The 19,596-nt window shown below is 41.2% G+C and overlaps 2 protein-coding genes across 2 annotated transcripts; both read right to left on the reverse strand.

Annotated features, from left to right (window-relative positions):
* Window positions 1–5,661: 5,661 nt before the first annotated feature.
* On the reverse strand, window positions 5,662–12,196 carry LOC139469358 (galactoside alpha-(1,2)-fucosyltransferase 2-like). Its single transcript, XM_071251509.1, has 3 exons — window positions 12,061–12,196; window positions 10,552–10,653; window positions 5,662–6,852 (listed from the first exon to the last, which is right to left on the reverse strand). The coding sequence occupies exons 1-3, from the start codon at window positions 12,194–12,196 to the stop codon at window positions 5,840–5,842; spliced, it is 1,251 nt and encodes a 416-aa protein (XP_071107610.1). The 3' UTR covers window positions 5,662–5,839.
* A 5,267-nt stretch (window positions 12,197–17,463) lies between these two features.
* On the reverse strand, window positions 17,464–18,943 carry LOC139469758 (galactoside alpha-(1,2)-fucosyltransferase 2-like). The gene is made up of 2 exons (XM_071252039.1): window positions 18,901–18,943; window positions 17,464–18,494 (listed from the first exon to the last, which is right to left on the reverse strand). Exons 1-2 carry the CDS (start codon window positions 18,941–18,943, stop codon window positions 17,464–17,466), a joined length of 1,074 nt encoding a protein of 357 aa, XP_071108140.1.
* Between the last annotated feature and the right edge of the window lie 653 nt (window positions 18,944–19,596).

Here is a 19,596-nt window from a genome sequence, read left to right on the forward strand (position 1 = left end):
ACACAAATTCCTGAATGTGATAAATATAGCTCTTGGCGGAGAAATAGTCAGATCTTTTCATATATTTGATAAACATCTGTACAAATTATATTAACTATGTAATTCGTTTCGTTATATTGGCATGGGGCGTTAAACAATGTAATAAGTCCACACATAAGATGCCAGTATCTTATGGATAATATTGCAAAGTTATTTCAAAATTGAAATAAAAGCGACAAAACTCTGTCCATATTCAAAAGAAAGAAACTGTACGATTCCGATTATATAATGAGTATGTGTTTGAGATAACTATCAAATAGTGAGTGAGTGAGTGTGGTTTTACGCCGCTTTTAGCAATATTCCAGCAATATCACGGCGGGGGTCACCAGAAATGAGCTTCTCACATTTTACCCATGTCGGGAATCGAACCCGGGTCTTCGGCGTGACGAGCGAACGCTTTAACCACTAGGCTACCCGACCACCCTATCAAATAGTGATAATACCCGGTGTTCGCAAAATGGTGAGCGTATCCTGCCCCACCCGTGCACCTTTGTGAAAAGCAGATAACGAAAACATTCGCGATTTCATCCCTGAGACAAAAAAACATAGGCAATCGTTGTGAAGTTTAAAAAATTAAAAAGACATATTCGTGTCAACAAAGACAGGCAGCGGTAAATCTCTTTCATGTGAAGGTGTACCAGTGGTGGATGTTGATATTGTGAAACGTTCTCTGATTGGACTATCGATATGTGCGATAGTCCAATCATACCTAGTACCGGAAAGTGGGCTTGATGTGGCAAGGGTGGAAACAAGCTAGTGGACTCTCTTGCCTGGGGAAAATGACCCGTACTCGACACGTAGGTAACACACCGTCCAACTGTTATATTCCGCTGCTAAATTAATAACATAACTTTACGGAAATCTATCCCGGAGTTGAAGGCATGACAACTCGGTTGGCGGGCACCACTCGTCACCACTCGCCCCTTTCCGTAACCTGCAAGAAGACTCGTCCCCCTATCGATGAATGTTATGTGCGAAAATACGACAAACCAATCAGAATGCGCGTATGATTTCAAGTACTTCGTCAAAGAATCCCTCAGGAATAATTTTTGATTTTACATATGTCTTGCATCTAAAAATATACCCAAGACACAGTTAAATGTGTTCAGTCATACTGTATAAGTCCGCAAGTCCCGATGTGCTTTAAATTGCATCTGAAACATACATAATATTTGGGGAAATATATGTGAACCATTACGCAACGAACTGACAATTGTTTTAGGTATGCCCGTTTGCGCTAAGACGGAACCCGGTCGCAAAAATGGCCACGAGAGGGGCACGTTTTAGCAATATTCCAGCAATATCACGGCGGGGGACACAAGAAATGGGCTTCACACATTGTACCCACGTCGGGAAACGTACCCGGGTCTTCGGCGTGACGAGTGAACGCTTTAACCACTAGCCTACCCAACCGCCCCTATTCGTATGGCACGGGTGGCCCAGTCGTCTAAGGCGACGCGATTCGTTGTGCAGAGTTGCGTCCCTTGGGCACGCCAGAAACCTATGATCGTGGGTTCGAATCCCGGTTCGCCCCATTATGTTTCTAGGTTTGTTAGCACCATACCCATGCTCATGGGGTTCACCGAAGTGGTAAACGTCTGAGACCTGCATCACTTCGGGCTTTCCTCCCACATTAAGCTGACACGCCGCGATATAACTGGAATACTGTTAAAAGTGGCGTTAAACCCAACTCACTCACTCACTATTAGTATGGGTAAGATCCGCATTGCCTTACAAAAGTAGTTGTAGATCAATGTTAAACATGTCACCTACAATATTAGGCAAGCTTGTCAGCCTAACCTGCATCTTTTCAATACGTAGGACACACGATCATCAAAACTGTTCTCGCAGGGTGAACCACACTAACAGGGTAGGGGTTAATTCATTCCAATCCAAAATAAACTGACGTCCAAAAAAAACTTTACCACTCTTGCTCAAAAACAACAAAACATACATGCATGAAGTAAAGTGTATTGAGAAGATAAATATATCAACATAATCAACACTGAAAATGACAATCATACCGCGACCGAGAATGACGTCAGAGCCCCCCAAAGTTGGGTGTGGTACAAAACTCAAGCTTTCAGAATCATGGACAATAGGCAGAGTACATAAACAATCGCTCACGTTCAATAACATGTCATCAGTAGCGTGTGTGAGCACCAAATGCCTCAATACACGCAAAAACTTTTCTACACACAGAAAAAGTCAGTCGTCTGATGAGGTCACGTGGGATTTGACGCCATTCTTCTTGGTTTTTTATCACTTACCCGCACGTGCATTTGCAGGTGTCCGTGGTGCACTTTTTCGCGTGTTATCTCGCAAACAAGTAACAGACGATTAACATTTTCTGCATACACTATTGTTGTATTAAAAAAATAATACTTTGTCTGAAATTTATATTTTAAGTTGGTAAAGTTCTTTTGGGCGTCAGTTTAATTCAGTTGGCTATCTGCTCACGAGTAGATTTGTTTCGTATCAAAATTATTCAGTCTGGTTTTTTTATCTTTCATCTGAAGATAGTTATAGTTTCATTATATTGAATCAAATATGGTCTTGTCTCGACCCGTGAAGATCCGGGGTAGAATAGGTCTTCAGCAACTCATGCTTGCTGTGAAAGGCGACTATGTTTGTCGTAAAAGGCGACTAACAGGATCGGGTGGTCAGACTCGCTGACTTTGTTGATGCATGTCATCGATCCCAATTGCGTGGATCGATGTTCATGATGTCACTCACTGGATTGTCTGGTTCAGACTCGAATATTTACAGACCGCCGCCATATAGCTGGAATATTGCTGAGTGCCGCGTAAAACAACAAACCAAACCAATTCCTGTCTCGTTCATTTGGTGTGAAGTCGCTGTCATGTTCTGTGATCTCCTGCTGTATGTATTGACAGTACAATGACAATTTCTCAAAGAGATTTAATCACGCAAAAGTAAATCTTATCGTAAGTTAATATTGAACATAAATACGAGATCAATCAACGACAAGGTGGACAACTATTGAATCATATCCGTGACATCGGGAATGAATCTCGGATACATTGCACGCACAACTCAAGGATGATTGCGTTACCACGAATTACAAATCAAACGTGCCTTGAGAATGTCGAGTGTCTATCGTTACGAAGGAACCGCGACTTCTCTTGTCGTTGGACCGCCTCCGTGGTCTAGTGGTAGAGCGTCAGATCGACCGCGTCATACCAAAAGACGTTAAAAGATGGTACTTGTTGTTACCCTGTCTAGCGTTTGGCATTAAGGGTCAAAAACAAGGACTGGTCGGCTCGGAGTCAGAATACTGTGTCTGAGTTGGGTATTCATGTTAAACTGCGGCATGGTACCTCAGTGAGCTAGCACTATATATCGGCGTCAGTCTGTAGTACAAGCAGCCACACAAACACATACACGTACATGCACGGCGCTATATAAGTGCATTCCTCACTTGTCGTTGACATGTATATCAAAGCAGATCAAAAGGATTTTTAAATTCACAGGTGTTGCGAGGCAGATACACAGCAAATTTCTACTTCCAGATGTAAGAGTGAGTGAGTTGGGTTTAACGCCGCTGTTAACAGTAGTCCAGTTACATCACGGCATGTCAACTTAATATGGGAGGAAAGCCCGAGGTGATGCAGGTCTCAGACGTTTACCACTTCGGTGAAAACCACGAGCACAGGTATGGTGCTGACAAACCTAGAAACATAATCGTGTCGAACCGGACGCAACTCTGCACAGCGAATCGCGGCGCCTTAGACGACTGGGCCACCCGTGCCCCCTTAGGGCTGCCAGACTTTGGATAATAATAGCTGGCTGGTACAGAATGGGTTAAATTATTCCAATTCTTTTCCTCCTTTTCAGTTTGTGTTTCGATTTTTCACAACCATCTATAAAAAAAGCAACATTTCACAAACTTTCGCATGACTGCACATGTTTGTTTGTTTGTTAATTCTAACGCCGCACTCGGAGACAACGGGTTCGTTCCAACTGCCTACATTTCCACCATAGATTTCTGTCGTCTGTCTGGCATAGGCCCGCCATTCATTTGGGTCACATGACCTCAATCCGCCAATCACATTTAGTGCACCTCTGAAAGTAGAATCCACATAGGTAAGTCTATTTAGTCACAAAATCAGAATCTGTTTGTTTGTTGTTTAACGCCGCACTTAGCAATATTCTAGTTATAAGACGGCGGTCTGTAAATAATGGAGTCTGAACCAGACAATCTCGTGATTGACTTTTATGTGCATCGATACGATGACATGCATCAACCAAGTCAGCGAGCCTGACCATCAGATCTTGTTCGTCGCCTCTTACGACAAGTATGGGTAGCTGAAGACCAATTCTTACCCGGAATCTTTACGGTATCCGATGTGAGATGGGACCTGCTGTTTATTCTTGCTATCAGCTATGTCGAGCTCGATTATCTAGTGTATTATATATATATTCCATTCTGAAAAATACCCTGGAGCCCAATTCGAAGCACGTTAAACTTGCAGCTGTCAAGTCACGCTGATAGGTGCGTGAAATTCAGTGCAAATGTGATCTCTTGTAGAAAAGTGCAAACGTACAGAAAGGAGCGATGGAGGTGGTGATGTCATTTCGTCCACCAAAACTAAGCAATGGTAGTGAATGGATCCAGGGTATTTATCATAACAGAATGGACATATAATACCCTGGACAGTCGGGGATGGCACCTGTTGATGGTAGGCTCAAATCGCAGGGTCACTCGGATCATGTTCCTTGAGCTCGGGAGTATGCCACCCACCCCTTTGGCTAAACCCGAATTCATTCAATTACAAGAGTTTACATGTTCATAAAACGTGTTTTACTAAAAACGATATCATATATTGAAAGAAATACGATAGACGGAATACGTTAACTGACTGTTTGTGATGTCACTGTGGTTGTTTTCAAGTGAGGTGAAACTGGGTTTAAGGTCGCGTCCAAGATTATTGCACTTATATAGCGACGTGCATGTACGTGTTTGTGTGGCTGCTTGTACTAGTCCGGACTGATGCCGATTTATAGTGCTAGCTCACTGAGATACCATGCCGCAGTTTTAACATGAATATCCCACTCAGACACAATATACTGACTCCGAGCCGACCAGTCCTTGTTTTAGCCCCTTAATGCCGAGCCCCAGACAGGGTAACACCAAGTACCATCTTTTAACGTCTTTTGGTATGACGCGGTCGGGGATCAAACCCCAGACCTTCCGCTCTCCGGGCGGACGCTCTACCACTAGACCACGGAGGCGGTCGATTGTTGTCAAGAGTTTCTGCTGCGTGTAATCGCGCATGCGTATATTTTGGGAAGGAATCAACCGTTTTAGCAAACAGTGAGCGTGTGCACTTGGACGAAAACGTATTCATGCATTTACATGTGTGCTGCATCCTTAAGAAGCAATGTTAAAGTTTTATCACAGAGGTCTGCGTGAGAGGTGTGTTTCTGCTTGTACTAGTCCGGACCGATGCCGATTTATAGTGCTAGCTCACTGAGATACCATGCCGCAGTTTAACATGAATACCCCACTCAGACACAGTACACTGACTCCGAGCCGACCAGTCCCCGGACCTTCCGCTCTCCGGTCGGACGCTCTACCACTACATGGAGGCGGTCGGTCTGTGTGAGAGGTGTGGGCGTGAGTGATGGTTGTAGGGTATTAGTGTGAGGGTTGTGAGGGTTGGTTTGGATGACCCCCCGATCCAATTAGTCACATCCATTAACAAACACATGTGCTGGAAGCCTTTTCACCAGGAATGCCCACGTGTTCAAACACCTAATGAAATAGTTCCACTTGTCATACCATTCCGATCCATTTTGGGTAGAAAAAACTTGAATAATCACTACTAAACATTTTTCGGAAATCAGATCCTTCTCTTGCTGGGTATTTATAATACACAACAGTACCCCTGTTTAGAAATCCAGACCACCATCCATACGTCCCGACAGTTTGAATCAAGTGGTCACATCTCGCCATAACAGCCATATCTACTATCGCTGTACCTCCAGTCACATGTATGACATCACCATCCTTCAGAAGATCCTTTACGAAGTCAGCGGAAGTAGTTGCAAGGACGAAAGTCACGTGACTGTACCTCAAGCGGAAGTACTCCATTGCACGTTGAATATATTCCACTGGGGCAAGCTGATAACCAAAATCTTTGAAATGTTTCAGGTCATAGTCCCCTCTTCTGTAGTGAATGCCGATTAAGGTGGCACTCACGTTGGCTGACAATGACCTTTCCTCACGAATCTTATTAAGAATACTATCTGCCAATGCTTTTGTAGAATCTGTGAAATCAAATTGACTCCGGATTTTGTTCTCGACGTGAGAGAAGTATCGCCATGATTGCAAATACCGTTCTATCATGACATTTCTGTTTGGGTCGAACTTGGTCAATGCTTGGTCAAAGTCGCACGAACTTTTTTCGACCAGTTTCAAATAACCGCTTAGCGACTGAATCTTCATACTTTTCGCGTCCAATTTGAAATGTTTCACCAGCGGGTTGCTTTCATCAATGACAACACTCATATTCTTTCCCGACGCAATACCATAAATAGATGCATAAGTAAACATCGCGTTTCCAAGGCGACCAGATTCTATACATATAACGAAATGTTTGTGTCGGTTTTCCGATATACTGTTCCATGAGCGTTTATTTCCGTTTTGGGTCGGAATTCTTGTACTTGTCTGCTCGCTTGTCGTCTGCTTTGAAGAAGACCCGCCTTCCAAAACGTCATATTTCTGACTAAATATGTACACTGCGGTTGCTGCAATGCCAAAGAGAGCCATATATTCCAGTTTTCGACCTGAAACAAATACACGAGTGAGGTGTAACGTTGTCTTTTCAATATTATCAGCGAAGTCAGGGACACAAGGGGTGGGCTCGACATATTGTACCCATGAAGGGAATCTAATGTGGGTCCTCAACATGAACATTCGAGTACCATTCACGTTTGAACTAGTTCTTACAAAATTTGAATTCAGGTGGTGTCAGTGGGGCAGTCAAGCCCCCTGACTGTATCATAACCTCTCCTTCACCCCACCCCCTCCCCATCCCCACCCCCTCCCCGACACACACACTGTCCACTTTGCCTGACCCCATATTTGTGAAGTATAGGGCATTGTAATATATTTTGTGCAATTTATTAAAAATATCATACTTATGTCTCTATTCCACAAATACAATATATTATTATAAAAACCAATAATACAATCTAATGTACAGATCGATCATGTACCCGTGTTAACTGTTGTCGAGCCTCTACTGGGACAGCGCGTTTTCAGATAGAATGTTATTCCATTAAAATAGACAAAATACGAAATTCAGCCCCGGCTTAAACAAGTCCCATTTTAGAAGCAATCAATAGCATGCTTAAGTACTTACCACCTAACATTTACATATGATTCCATAATATAATATGATATAATATAATATAATATAATATAATATAATATAATATAATATAATATAATATAATATAATATAATATAATATAATATAATATAATATAATATAATATAATGCAAGGAGAAATTGATGGCTCTGATATTGGCTGTAGATACTTCATATAGATCTATAGTGTATAGCTAAATATTAATTCATGTTTCATATTTCACCAAAATATTACAAAGACATAGATGACCACCAAGAACAGTCATTGAGAACCCATCATCATCATCAACATCAGAGCCCCTCAGTGCGTGACTTTGGTTTAACGCTGCTTTGAACACTATGTCAATTATAGCGTCGTGGGAACTTGATGCAACTTATCTTGGAGGAAATTCCGAAGTGATTGTGGCCAGAGGAGTATATATCCAGGGGATCCGGGTTAAACCCTACGTCAGTAAAGTCATCACCATCCTCTTTATAAAGCCAACACATTCAACTTTACTTACCTATTAGTGATATACATGCCTTCCTATGTCTGTTGCTTAACCCAGCAATCGGTACGTACGTACGTAATTGTAAACAAAGTAAAGAACCACAAAATATCATTGAATAATCAACAAATTATTTTCAAACACACAGTTTTAGGTTTGACATCAAGAGCATCGATCTACGCAATTGGGATACGATGACATGCATCAACCAAGTCAGCCTGGCCACCCGTTAGTCGCCTCTTACGACAAGCATGGTGGCCTTTTAAAGCAAGCATGGGTTGCTGAAGACCTATTCTACCCCGGGTCGTCACGGGTCATTGAACTAGTGAAATAATGTTTAGCCTCATTTCATCTTACCCCACATCACATCAATGCATCAGGTACAGTTATACTTAACACTTGGATTGCACAGCTAACCATAACTGAAAAAGACGCAAGGTCAATTTGAGAACTTTCCTCGTAACTCTCATTGAAAATTACATGATGGACCCGAGGCCCATTACTTTTTAAGGAATGGAGCGTTACGAGGATATTCCCCTACACATCCTTACATTTACACTTTGACAAACCATCTCCTTGTGAAAAATATTTGAAAAATAAACCAGAACTCTTTGAATGTATTTATAATGTGTAAGTCGCCCTTGCGTGATGCACGAGAAATACGATCTCTGCCGATGTTACACGTGCACCAAGCTCCGTCGTAAGTTGATATTTATAATGCATGGTACACGGCTCATAATTCCGCAGGGTCCTCTTCTATGTAGTATTTTATCAATCGCTGGCACGGTATAAATTTATGCTGACGGGGATTATATCCCTGAACAAGGATATGTATGTTTACCTGATTTTTCTCCCCTCGTCAAATGTATATTTGGTTACTTTCAAAATGAACATGTTTGCAGGTAATCAACTGTAATACAACATTAACATATCATTAGACCAATTCTAAACCATCTTCCCGAGGCAAGGGAGTTAACGGACTGTAAAAGTCCAGTTTTAACTCCCTTGCCTCGGGAAGATGATTCTAAACCGCATCTTCACGGGTGTGTTACACATATATAGAATACATAGAATTACAGAACAGGTTTCTGCAATTTCCTATGAAACACTAAGTTTAAGAAATAGCTAAATTACCTTATGAGAAGACGGAAATCCAGTGTTCTCAAAGAAAAACGCCAAACCACTGAATGCAGATCACCTGATAAATGCGTTGTTGAATTGAGCCCTGGGTGAATTAACTAAACATGTATTAGTGAGTGAGTGAGTGGGTTGGGTTTAACGCCGCTTTTAACAGTATTCCAGTTATATCACGGCGTATCAGCTTAATGTGGGAGGAAAGCCCGAAGTGATGCAGGTCTCAGACGTTTACCACTTCGGTGAAACCCACGAGCACGGGTATGGTGCTGACAAACCTAGAAACATAATGGGGCGAACCGGGATTCGAACCCACAATCATAGGTTTCTGGCGTGCCCAAGGGACGCAACTCTGCACAGCGAATCGCGGCGCCTTAGACGACTTGGCCACCCGTGCCCCTAAACATGTATTACAAGACGTGACTTATATATTCCGTTCAACAGATGAGTGCGGTCGGGTAGCCTAGTGGTTAAAGCGTTCACTCGTCACGCCGAAGACCCGGGTTGGATTCCCGACATGGGTACAATGTGTGAAGCCCATTTCTGGTGTCGCCCGCCGTGATATTGCTGGAATATTGCTAAAAAGCGGCGTAAAACAGTACTCACTCACTCACTCAACCAACAGATGATCGTGATTTCATTCAAAAGCACACAAAAATACTGACTCTGTCTTCCCATTTTAAATAAAAAATGTCCAGTGAACAAATAACATATTTAGAAATTGACAATTGTCACGGACTCTCCTTCACAGGGGTGCCATGCTGTCATGTCAAACCGGAAGTCGGTATGCAGCAACTACTCGCTGAACAGTACAAATTGTGATTTCACTCGAGCACATGAAGCATGGTTTGGGCAAATGTTTAGCCCTTTTTTAATAATTTGAACTAAATCTAATCTATATCATGCGCCGAAGGGCTTCCGGACCATGTTTAATAGTATTTATATACGACATTCAATAATACGTTCAATATTTCTTACTTTACTTTTGGCGTCATCTAGCGCGACAGCGACGAGTCGAAAACCAGGTGCTTTCCAGAGTAAAAACGACATTATTACAGTAAACTACGGTTATAACGAACAAGCTTATAACGAACTGATCGATATAACGAACTTATTTTTTAGTCCCGGCCATTTGTTGTATATATATGTTGTATATATGCTTATAACGAACTACGGTTATAACGAACTAAAATAAGTGGTCCCTTTGTGTTCGTTATAACCGTAGTTTACTGTATTTCATACCTTTGTCCTTGTAAGGGACAATCAAATCTCACTGAGTGATTACGTCTCGGGCCAAGTGAACTGTGCTCAGTGAAAGGAAATATTTCAAGTATTTTGCCATATAATGACAACGTTCGATAGTCAAACGGTAAACAGTATTTATTATCATATCATATTTCGATTCATAAAATCATGTTCACAATGTGGAAACATGCCCTATGGCAACTGTCAATTGATAGGCCTGACACAAGAGTAGAGAATATATTTACCTCTTTTAAGAGCCCGCTTCCAAATGGCATCTTGACAGGCCATCTTGCATACAGGCTTCACGTCCAGCAGATCACAGCAACCCAGAAACTTCTCAGCTGTTCCTGGCAATAATCAATTCACTTATAAGAAAAGGTGAGATTTCTCAGAAGAATCCGGCCACGGAAAACATAGGGGGTGGTGGAGGTCAGCAAATCTCTGTCCATTCAAATATTCTTGTACACAGAGTGTATCATGTGTTAGTAGCTGTAACACACCAAGATGCGGCACATGTAACATCATGAGTGAAGGTTCACTTATTTCCTTTTTGCAAATTGCAAGGGTTTCATTGTGAAAGCCGACCTGAACTGCCGCAGCAAAGATGTGGTGTATTCTATGCGATGTTCGGGACGCTGCGAAAACTACATCGGTGAAATCGGCATGGAATTAAAAGATAGAATCACTGTACACAAACAGCAAATTAGAGACCCTATTGTTTGATGCCTAACTGTCAGCAAACACATTGATGATTGCGGAAACGGGAAATTTAGTATTTTTCCGTTTTATAAATTGTATACCAGTAACAAGCAGCAGAGACTGGAAAAAGAACAAATGTTTATCAAATTTATGAAACCAAAATTGAACTCAAGAATGCATTAATACATTTGTCATTTCAATCGTAAACGTTACACTGCTACTTTACAAATACCGTAGATTTTAATTCAAAAAAGTTAAATTGCGTGGTGTCGTTGCTGGAGTGTGCCAACATAAGTATGACGTCATTCATATGTCATTGTCAGTTACACTGAAGAGCTGTCATGAGACAGTGAAAGTACTATGTCTGAAACTGACATATAGAAGATGTTGGACTAACGTGGACTTTATTTTCTTATCTTATTATATATTACATGTACACCGAGTGAACATTTGCTCGTTTATATATATATAATAAAATAATAAAGTCCACGTTAGTCCAACATATATATAGAGAGTCTGGAACAGACAATCAGTGATTGCTATCATGAGCATCGATCCACGCAACTGGGATACGATGACAAGCATCAAGCATGTCAGCGACCCTGACCACCCGATTCTGTACGCGTTAGTCGCCTCTTAAGACAAGAAGACAAGCATAGTCGCCTTTTACGTCAAGCATGAGTTGCTGATGACCTATTCTATCCCGGGTACAAGTAGATGTGAATAGTAAAGTATTCTGTTTTACGTATAGAATTATGACCTCCTCATTAGCAGTCGTCTTGTGGATAGTACGTTTCCCCGAAAAAACACACACGAATATTTAGCGTCAAGAGTTATTAGGCATGACAAATCCAATCCTTATATTTCCTTGCAAACAATTATGAGCCCTTTTCTAAACTTCCCACGTAACTAGAGAATATCATCAGGAAAACGAATTATATTTCATGTCTAACAATATGAATAAACCTGGGACCCAAACATGTACGGTACTTGATAGCCGGGGAAACTACATGTAGATGACTTTAATGGGTTAGAATTGGACCCCAGCAACTTACGCTGATCGTTGTTGGTAAGTCGGATGGTCAGATTCGGCGGCTTGGTTGATCGCGTGTCATCGTATCCAGCGATGGATCGTGGCTCACAAACATCCAAAACAAACACAGTTTCACGACGACGTCGGTACCCTCCCATCAGCTCGATGCAGCATCACAAAAATGTAATCCGTAAATTGCTGCAGTTGGAGAGGGTGCTGTTGCATGTCCTTGCAGCAACTAGGCAGCCGGTGTAACACAGAGTCGGTCGCGTAAGATACCATCCTGCTGGTGCCGATACTGAAGTCTAGAGATAGCTCACTGGGACAAATTAAAACGTGATCTGGCCACCAGGCAGTGCGTCCACATGGTATAGTGTCCAGCCACCGATTGTGCCAACCAGTCTACTCAATGATTGATTGTATAAATGTTGCATGTTGCCGGAGGTTTTGTTTGTGTATGTGTTGTCATGGCACCGTATCGACCGCAACACATCAGCGTGTAGGATGCACGTTGGAAATGAAATACGAGTGATGGTTGAAGAGCCGCTGGAAAATCCCAAACAACCTGACATATATGATCCATTGCAAACTAGACACAATTTATGGATCACAACTACTTTATTTTACTGAAATATCGACGTTTAGGTACAGATCCTTTTAGCGCTCTCAAGCAAGACTGACTAAATAATATGGTACAAAATTATAAAAAGAAGGTGAATATTAGCATTTTTTAAAAATAAAACACAATCTAACAAAGAAATAATACAGTGAATTGACACATGTAGTGCTGATATATACATTAATTACCTGACGCCATAAACTAGTTGTAAATTAAGAAATGCTACAAATCGTGTTTTTGAAATAAAAAATGGAATTGTAAAATTTAGATCCCAACACTTCGTTATTGTCTTCCTACCACGTGGTCTGATACAACTCGCGCCTTTCCGTAATTATGAGAGGTGTGGTTCGTCAAGTGAACCAGAATAATCAATATACGGAATCGATTCTCCTCCTGGCAATATAGTGTAACGTAATATTGAGCAACTTTCCTGCGCATCAGTTTATATCTCCACATAAAGCTTGACACACAAAGTACGAATAAAACTGTGCCTCAGATATAACAAACATCAAACTGGTCTTACCTTTCTCACGCGCTACCTTCTCCAGGTGATGTCAAATGCAAAATGTCAATCAGTGACTTAAGCCCGTAGGTTGACTGCTGTTCGTGTCTGCGCATGTTCAATTAATAACAACCTGGGCCTGTCTTGTTCTCGCCGCTAATTACATTCAGATCTCCCATTTTTCCTAGACTGGTGCGACTTGATCAATACGTGTGCTCTACCTCTTTATGAAAAGAGTGAGTGAGTGAGTTTGGTTTAACGCCGCTTTTAACAGTATTCCAGTTATATCGCGGCGTGTCAGCTTAATGTGGGAGGAAAGCCCGAAGTGATGCAGGTCTCAGACGTTTAGCACTTCGGTGAAACCCACGAGCACGGGTATGGTGCTGACAAACCTAGAAACATAATCGGGGCGAACCGGGATTCGAACCCATAATCATAGGTTTCTGGCGTGCCCAAGGGACGCAACTCTGCACAGCGAATCGCGGCGCCTTAGACGACTGGGCCACCCGTGCCCCCCTTTATGAAAAGAGCCAATGCCCATAATTAACCTGATAGGATAGAGTGTGTAAAACGGCATACAGAAACAGTTTGTTATTAATTTTTACTTTCGCGATCACTATCTGGATAAGTATATACTTTACCTGATTTAACTGATTTAGGAGCGATTGTCTTTGCCATTCTGAGAATTTCTGAGGTACTCACTGAAAGTTTTAGCAAAACACACATATTGCTATTTATATGTATGTGATTGTCTCTCGTACATATATGATAAACATTATAGAGTTCTAGAATTTCAGATGTATTTATGATGCCTATAGCTAGTCTTATTGTTTAATCGAATATTGGAATAGTATTATTTTTATATATCAAAACATAGATCAATATATAAAAATACAAAAATTGTTTATTTTGTAATCATTGTTGAAAACGTTGCACATTTTTGTACGAATTAATTCTTTAATAAAGAATTATAAACTAATGCACTTAAAGACAATTCTCTGACCAAATTGATCTTTAAGTTATTATTCCCTTTCATGTATTAGTTTCATAAGATTTTAAATTCCCAGTTTATAAAAGGAAGTAGATAAGATGGAGTAATTTATTCGACCGTTGAACTGGCTGCAATTACCATTCGTGATCGCCCGTATCGTCCCGTGACCGGCTTAAACAATTTAAGATGTCGTCCATATTCGAGAAACTTCAAAATACACAGCGATTAGCCTTCATGCGAATGCCTAAAATTACCGCGCAGTGATCCCAATACAACACGTGGCTGTAAAGGCCTTGGATAACGTTAGCGCTTGGGGGACAAAATGGCGCCCCTGTGTCAAGATATTCGGCAGTGAAGGAAAGCGAGCGCTCTGAATGGTTAAATGGCTCCCGGTCGGAACTAGGTATTATAGATCAGATCGACTTAATTGGCACCACCATTTTGTTTGAAACAATTGCAAGTGATATGAGAGGTGGAATCTGATTGGTCGATAGGGGGGACATCAAAAACTCGTAATAGCCCTTGGTGGCGCTACGATCGAGTCTGGAAATTCAAGCCTAGTTCGGCAAGGGTGGAAACTGGACTTTTCTAGTTAGTTCACGCCTTTTCTTTGGGAAGATGAAAAAAACATAATACTTCAAAATGCTTTTGCTGAGTGTACATCTTTAGGTATGCAAACTAGCGTTTAGAGTTAGAGTAATTCAGATTTCCTATCCCGAACATTCAAAGAGTCGAAATTAGTCTCCCTTCAAGGACATCCTTCAGATGCTAATGTAACTAAAGGCACAGGAGAAAAACTTAAGACATAGAGGATAGTTAAAAATGAAAAATAATTAAACCTTATCTCAGTCACTGTAAAATAAGAAAATAACGAGAACACTTGTTCTCTATTAAGTAACCATAAATTAGCTACAGAACTTGGAAGACATACAAAACCACCCACCTCACTACATCAGAGACCATGCTCAATATGTTCAACAACTGATGGTGTTCACTTGCCCGATAACGGTGTTAGAGCAAACGTCCAAACGTCGCTCCTAATCATATAGAAGTTGTTCATCCACATATCTTATCCTCACTTAGTACTCCAACTTCTAAATGCCTCTCAAAGAAGTTACTATGGATACGAATCTTGATTGCCTTATTGCATGTGTCACAACAGCCAGTACCTTTTCATCGCCACACCTCCGGTGTACTTAATTGAATCCTCTCCTGTTAATCACACTGGCTTCGTCATCACATTGTTATCTTTGTACATTCATCCCACCATGTGTTGTGTAAACATATCATGATAAACGTCCTCAGCATCACCTGATGAAGGAGCAAGAAGTAACTCTGAAACGCCGTGAACAAAGAATAAAAGAAGTTACTCTCCATAAAAAAAGTTTCATGTCATCATTTTCCTCTTACTTCTAAATGCCTTCAGTATGATACGCCTTTGTGTACAAATAAATAATGAAATAACTGGTCAGAGTATTTTGCTAAAAAGCGAGGAACCGAACAGGAAATGTTATTTTGTGCAAGTCTTTTGAAAACATACGAAATGAATGTAATATGCAATTTCCCATTCACCCGATACAGGGAGATGAATCCAAGCTGAAGCTGTTACTGATTTAGCAAATGCCCGAATACTGCGCCCAACACCGAAGTTATTCATGAAATACCTGGGCCCACCTGCACAAAGCGAGCTTAGTAATGCGATTATCGTAAGTCTATGTTAAAGTATGGGAGTTACGATCATCTATCGCCAAAATCGCTCTGCACACATCACTGATTGAATACGCACTTATAAAATCTCAGTTGACAGTTGAGGTCTGTTAGTGAGCGGATGTTGTTTAAATTCGACAACTACTTAATTGCAATTACGCACAAACTATGTAAGCCGATCCTTCAAAGTGTGAACTTTAGATTGTGTGGTTGGTTAGGTTGATTATGATACCTGGTATGAATATAGGTTTTCGGCAAACCATACTTGCCGTAAAAGGCTACTATGCTTGTCGTAAGAGGCGGTCGCTATCCCAACTGCGTGGATCGATGTTCATGATGTTATTTACCGGATTGTCTGCTCCAGACGCGATTATTTCGGACCTTACGTAAACTGAAGACTCATTGTTCGATTTCCCGATTGCATTTATTGAACAGAGTTTTTCTTTTCATGTAGTTGTTGCGTGCTGATATACCTGACAGAGCGGATAAATAATTGATGGATTTGTATGCTGAAACACACCAGTCCCGGGCCCGAGTAATCCTGACAGCATTGAACCCCGGACAATGAATGTATTTGGTTGGCTAAATCTAACACACACACACACACACACACACACACACACACACACACACACACACACACACACACACACACACACACACACACACACACGCGCGCGAATAATGAATGTAATCATCTACTGAAGACATTAAATTACAAGACTTAATAAACCATATTTTAATGTATAAACTTACAAAACACTAATGCGACATGACATCACACATTCAGCCTGAAAACACATATCAACCACCCGATGCCCAATTCGTCTCTTTCGGCAAGAACAGAACCTGTTACGTTGATCCTGTATCGCCACATCCTAATACGTGTAGAGTGAGTGAGTATAGTTTCACTCCGCTTTTAGCAATGTTCAAGTAATATCACGGCGGGGGACACCAGAAATGGCCTTCACACATTGTACCCATGTCGGGAATCGAACCCGGGTCTTCGACGTGTCGAATCACTAGTCTACTCGACAACCCCTCATGCGTGTAGAGATGGGGAAAGTCACAGACTCAAGATATCTCTACAGACTCCATATATCGATGGACCCGTGAAGATTTCGGGGTAGAATAGGTCTTCAGCAACCCATGCGAAAAGGCGACTATGCTTGTCGTAAAAGGCTGGCTGACTTGGTTGATGCACGTCATCAATCCCAATTGCGTGGATTGATGCTCATGATATTAATCACTGGATTGTCTGGTCCAGACTCGATTATTTACAGACCGCCGTCATATAGCTGGAATATTGCTGAGTGCGGCGTTAAACAACAAACCAACCATCCAACCATCCATATATCGATGCCTTTCCGAAGCATCAACTTCTTAATACTCAGCAAAGGCCTCATGTTAGTTTTACGCCACACTCATCTAATGGATTGTACTATGAGCAACGTCTCACACCGTCAAGATAGTATGCCACACAATCAACCAAGTCACCGAGTCAAGGGCCATATCCAAAATATTCTGAGAACTTCTCAGACTAAAAATGTTTATGAATCAGACAGAATCCCACAAGTTGAAGCACCTGATGAAAATAGCTCCCCGTTCATTCCATTCCAATCCATTTGGGGTAAAAAAAACTTGAATAGTCACTACTAAACAATTTTCGTAATTCAGATCCTTCTCTTGCTGGGTATTTATAATACACAACAGTACCATTGTTTAGAAATCCAGACCACCATCCATACGTCCCGACAGTTTGAATCAAATGGTCACATCTCGCCATAATGGCCATATCTGCTATCGCTGTACCTCCAGTCACATGTATGACGCTACCGTCCTTCAGAAGATCCTTTATGAATACAGCGGAAGTAGTGGCAAGGACGAAAGTCACGTGACTGTACCTCAAGCGGAAGTACTCCATTGCACGTTGAATATATTCCACTGGGGCAAGCTGATAACCAAAATCTTTAAAATGTTTCTCCACAAAGTCCCCTCTTCTGTAGTGAATGCCGACTAAGGTGGCACTCACGTTGGCTGACAATGACCTTTCCTCACGAATCTTATTAAGAATACCATCAGCCGATGCTTTTGTAGAATCTGTGAAATCAAATTGACTCCGGATTTTGTTCTCGACGTGAGAGAAGTATCGCCATGATTGCAAATACCGTTCTATCATGACATTTCCGTTTGAGTCGAACTTGGTCAATGCTTGGTCGAAGTCACACGAACTTTTTTCGACCAGTTTCAAATAACCGCTTAGCGACTGAATCTTCATACTTTTCGCGTCCAATTTGAAATGTTTCACCAGCGGGTTGCTTTCATCAATGACAACACTCATATTCTTTCCCGACGCAATACCATAAATAGATGCATAAGTAAACATCGCGTTTCCAAGGCGACCAGATTCTATGCATATAATGAAATGTTTGTTTCGGTTTTCCGATAAACTGTCAGACGGTTTTTTATTCAGGTTGTGGCTCGGCGTTCCTATATTTGTCTGCTGATTCTCCTCGCCGCCATCTTTGATGACGGACTTCGAAGGTTCAGCGACTGTTGGTAGATGACTTGACACGTGGAATCCGTACACCACTATGGTGGCAATACCAAGTAGGACCATATATTTTAGTTTTCGATCTGAAACAAAAATATATTATTGAGTGAGGTATTCGTCTTTTCTTCATGGTTTCTGCAATATGACGCCATGGATGGACATCGTCCGTCAATTGAACTACAGTAGTTTCGACAAAATTTGAACTTGAAATCTGGTGGTTTTAGTGGGGCAGAAAGGTCCTGGCTCTATCGTACCATGTCCGATGTCCTATAAACTATATAAACTTGCTTCGGACTGTTGAAAAACAAATGGATTGTCTGTCACAAAAATTACATTGTCAAATAGTATATGAAATTGACGATCCCTAAATGGGGGCACTCCACGAGTAGTTTAAAAAAGCAATATATACAGTTGTCCGAAGAAATTACTTCTAAATTCATTTGTACAGAAGACTGATAGCCATGAAACTAATGTAGAAAATATATTTACCTCTTTTAAAAACATGCTTCCAAAAGACATCCTGACAGAACATCTTGCATACAGGATTCACGTCCACAGTATCCCAAACCTTTCCAGATGCACCTGTGGATCATCATAAAACAATATAGTTTTAAAATCGGAGTTGAAAAGAATTGTACTAGCTAAAAGCGGCATAAAGCCATACTCAAACACTTTTACTAAGGCCAGTATTTCGACTGCTGCTAATGCGCGGTGTTGGGCAACAAACAATTACTGTTTTATACAAATTGTGTAAGTGGCGGGTGCTACCGGTAGGGCAGGTAATGCTTACCCTTTTCGCGAACAGCTTGTGTCATCAGTGATCAAAGCATATAATTTTCACCACAATATGGCCCTCTACGATCAAATGAATATATTTCGTAGGATAATCGAGACTGGTTATTCTCTGGCGTTGATGTTCTATATCATAATTATCCATCTTCAGCCTTTATATCCATTATTCACATCTCACATAATTTACTATCCTTAACTATTTAACTGATAGTAGTGTATGGTATACAAACAACACACACTTTAGTGTTGTTTTCAACCACAGCCAGACATATCCAACCTATCTCACTCCGGCTTGTAAATAGTCCCTTCTGGCCCAGACAAACCATTGGTGGATATTTTGAGAATATTTCATCGAGATACCACAAAAAAATGATATAACTGAGTACACTGATG

The sequence above is a fragment of the Haliotis cracherodii genome, unplaced genomic scaffold, assembly GCF_022045235.1.
Source record: "Haliotis cracherodii isolate W230 unplaced genomic scaffold, xgHalCrac1.p SCAF_2, whole genome shotgun sequence".
Lineage (NCBI taxonomy): Eukaryota > Metazoa > Mollusca > Gastropoda > Lepetellida > Haliotidae > Haliotis > Haliotis cracherodii.

What these genes read in the sequence shown, in the direction of transcription:
- LOC139469358 (XM_071251509.1), bottom strand. Translation starts at nt 12,196, where the DNA reads ATGGGAGGGTACCGACGTCGTCGTGAAACTGTGTTTGTTTTGGATGTT. An exon ending in ACTTACCAACAACGATCAGC is followed by an intron (nt 10,654 to 12,060) that starts GTAAGTTGCTGG and finishes GATTATTGCCAG; the next exon opens with GAACAGCTGAGAAGTTTCTG. An exon ending in GAAGCGGGCTCTTAAAAGAG is followed by an intron (nt 6,853 to 10,551) that starts GTAAATATATTC and finishes TATTTGTTTCAG; the next exon opens with GTCGAAAACTGGAATATATG.
- LOC139469758 (XM_071252039.1), bottom strand. Translation starts at nt 18,943, where the DNA reads ATGTTCTGTCAGGATGTCTTTTGGAAGCATGTTTTTAAAAGAG. An exon ending in GAAGCATGTTTTTAAAAGAG is followed by an intron (nt 18,495 to 18,900) that starts GTAAATATATTT and finishes TTTTTGTTTCAG; the next exon opens with ATCGAAAACTAAAATATATG.